We start from the raw sequence: 3,457 nt of genomic DNA on the forward strand, positions 1-3,457 counted from the left end.
TATATATATATATATATATATATATATATATTTCTTTCTTTTTTTCAGGACTGTATATACATCTCCAATTAAAGCACTGTCCAATCAAAAGTTCCGTGACTTCAAGCAAAAATTTGGTGATGTGGGTCTCATAACTGGAGATGTCCAATTGAACCAGACAGCATCCTGCCTCATCATGACAACAGAAATTCTAAGGTAGAGCTCATCATAATAGTACTTTCATTCTCAACAACATGGTTTCTACATATATTCTTCATTCCTGTTATTTTCTCTTCTTTTCTTTTTTACCGAAGATGTTTCTTTCAGACTTTTACCTGAATGATGATTTCATTTGTAAAATTCAACAAGTCTATTATTTTAAGATTGTTAGGTGCAATTGGAGGGAGATTTTGGCTGCAATATCTAACAGTTTGGTAGACCATACAGAGGTTCTTTCATTGGCTCAACACCATTAATTCATAAAGTAGACAAATGTTTGGAGAGAAAATAATTTTTATTTTAAATTTGAATTCCAATTCTACAATCACATGTTGAATATTCTTTTATTCTTTTACATGTTTCAATCATTAGACCATGGCCATGCTGGGGCACTGCCTTGAAGAATTGCAATCAAACAAATTGACCCCAGAACTTATTTTGTTAAGCTTGGTACTTATTCTATTAGTGTTTTTGGTGAACCACTAAGTTATGGAGACATAAACACACCAACACCAGTTGTCAAGTGGTGAGGGGGAAACAAATTCACACATACACATATATATATGTATACGTTGGCGTTAGGAAGGGCATCCAGCTGTAGAAACTCTGCCAAATCAGATTGGAGCCTGGTGTAGCCATCTGGTTCACCAGTCCTCAGTCAAATCGTCCAACCCATGCTAGCATGGAAAGCGGACATTAAACGATGATGATGATGATACGACAGGCTTCTTTCTGCCTCTGTCTACCAAATTCACTCACAAGGTTTTGATCAACCTGAAGCTATAATAGAAAATACTTACCCAAAGTGCCACGCTGTGGGACTGAACCTAGAACCATGCAGTTGAGAGGCAAATTTCTTACCACACAGTCCTTTTCACTAAGTTTTCTTTTAACCCTTTAGTGTTCAGATTATTCTGTTAAATGTAATGCTTTTTCACTCAAATTGTTTTGAATTACTCATGCATTATCTTATAGCTTTGAGGTTGCAATGATGTGATTGTTTATTTTTAGAATTTCAGTGTAGGTTAGGTGTAAGAGGCTAGATATGGCCAATTTCAATGTAAAGCATATAGAATATTTGAGCTGGATTTAGCCAATTTAAATACTTAAAGGTTAAATGAAAACCATTCCAAACTTCATTATGGATTACTGAGAAAAACCTTCTAGCATAAATATCATGGGCCTAATCTTATCAAATTTTTGACTTAGCAATTCTGTATGAATTCACTCATTAAAATCTACTGTACACTATCACTAACATTATCAATTTCACTTTTTTCTGTCTTAATTTCAATTATTATAATTATTCTTCTTATGTTTCTAATACTTAATGTTTTTCCCAATTTCATATAATCCAATGACTACCTTCCAGGTCAATGTTGTACAATGGTTCTGACATTATTCGAGATTTGGAATGGGTTATTTTTGATGAGGTTCATTACATTAATGATTCTGAGGTATGTTAAAGACTCTTTTTTGTGTTTGTTTGTTTGTTTGTTTGTTTGTTTTTTGTTGTTGTTTTTCTTTACCTACTGGGTTCATCCATTATTTTTCCATTTGCGGGCATGGTTGTGTGGTTAAGAAGTTCACTTCATAACCACATGGTTTTGGGTTCAGTTCCGCTTCTCAGCACCTGAACAAGTGTCTTCTACTATAACCCAGAGTCAACGAAAGCTTTGTAAGGGGATTTGAAAGAAGCATCTTGTATGTGTGTGTGGGGGGGGGAAGATAATGAAATACATACACACACACACACACACACACGTACATACATACATAGATGATAGAGAAAGAGAGAGATAGTTAGATGTGTGGATGTATGTGTGCGCATGTCCATATCTCTTTGTCTTAACACTGCACATTAATCACAAACAAACATCAATTTTACAAGTGGTGCTGTTCATTTGAAGTCTTCCATGAAAACATACATGTCCAGCCATTATATTATTCATGTTCAGAGGACTGTGGTGAAATATTACACATTGAAAAGTGGACACTTAAAACAATATATATTTGTTTGTTCAGCTTGTCAGCCCCTGTCAAACCGTCCAACCCATGCCAGCATGGAAAAATGGACGTTAATGATGATGATTGTGCTTTGTGCCAAAATTTGAAACCATCATCATCATCATCATCATTATTATTATTATTATTATTATTGTAATTACAACCAAGTAAAGGTGATGAGCTGGCAGAATTGTTAGTATTCCAGGCAAAATGGTAAGTGGCATTTCGTCTGTCATTACGATCTGAAGTCAGAATCCACTGAGATCGACTTCGCCTTTCATCGTTTTGGAGATTGATATAATAAGTACCAGTCAATGTAATCAACTTACCCCTCCCCCAAACTTGCTGGCTTTGTGCTAAAATTTGAAACCAATATTTATTCTTATTAACACCAGTATGTTTTGTTCATTTTATATTGCAGCGAGGTGTGGTTTGGGAAGAAGTACTTATAATGTTACCACAGACTGTAAACATCATCCTACTCAGTGCAACTGTCCCCAATACTATCGAGTTTGCTGGATGGGTTGGGTAAGTCAGTTAAGATATCCTCAGCTTTTATTACATTGTATTGTTACATTTGCTGCATTTGTCAAGTATATAAATAGTTTTGCTGCTTGTTTCTCTAGAGACTGTCAGAATGATGTAGACGCCTCTGATGAGAACTCAATAAGATTTGAAAATCGAGTAAGGCTGTTCATCATTTTTTCAGTCTGTGGAGAAATATCTAAAATTTACCCTGTTTATAATTATACCATATGTTACATATCTACATATTCTTCTTTCATTAATTATGTAAGGCAGCGAGCTGGTCGAATCGTTAGCATGCTGAACAAAATCCGTCATTACGTTCCGAGTTCAAATTCCACTTTCATCCTTTCAGGGTCTATAAAATATGTACCAGTGAAACACTGGGGTCGATGTAATCAACTGGTGCCCTCCCACAAAAAATTTCAGACCTTGTACCTTTAGTAGAAAGGATTAATTATAGCTGTATGTGCTTCAAAATCCACTGTTCCAAAAATAAAATATTTCACATTCTCTCAAAAGTTTATAAATTATTATATACAAATTATATTTCGAGCGAGATCGTTGCCAGTGCCCCTGGACTGGCTTGTGCGGGTGGCACATAAAAGACACCATTTCGAGCGTGGCCGTTTTCGTGCGGGTGACACGTAAAAGCACCCACTACACTCTCTGAGTGGTTGGCGTTAGGAAGGGCATCCAGCTGTAGAAACTCTGCCAAATCAGACTG

General features: G+C 35.8%; 1 protein-coding gene across 1 annotated transcript in view; it reads left to right on the forward strand.

The window, feature by feature from the left end:
- LOC106876526 (SKI2 subunit of superkiller complex protein) overlaps positions 1-3,457 on the forward strand; it is a 38,566-nt gene that overhangs the window by 14,721 nt on the left and 20,388 nt on the right. Inside the window, exons 11-13 of the mRNA XM_014925109.2 lie at positions 49-195; positions 1,571-1,655; positions 2,627-2,733. Of these exons, the coding sequence (XP_014780595.1) occupies positions 49-195; positions 1,571-1,655; positions 2,627-2,733 (339 nt within the window). The remainder of the gene's footprint in view (positions 1-48; positions 196-1,570; positions 1,656-2,626; positions 2,734-3,457) is intronic.

Source organism: Octopus bimaculoides, chromosome 3 (assembly GCF_001194135.2).
Source record: "Octopus bimaculoides isolate UCB-OBI-ISO-001 chromosome 3, ASM119413v2, whole genome shotgun sequence".
Taxonomy (NCBI): Eukaryota; Metazoa; Mollusca; class Cephalopoda; order Octopoda; family Octopodidae; genus Octopus; species Octopus bimaculoides.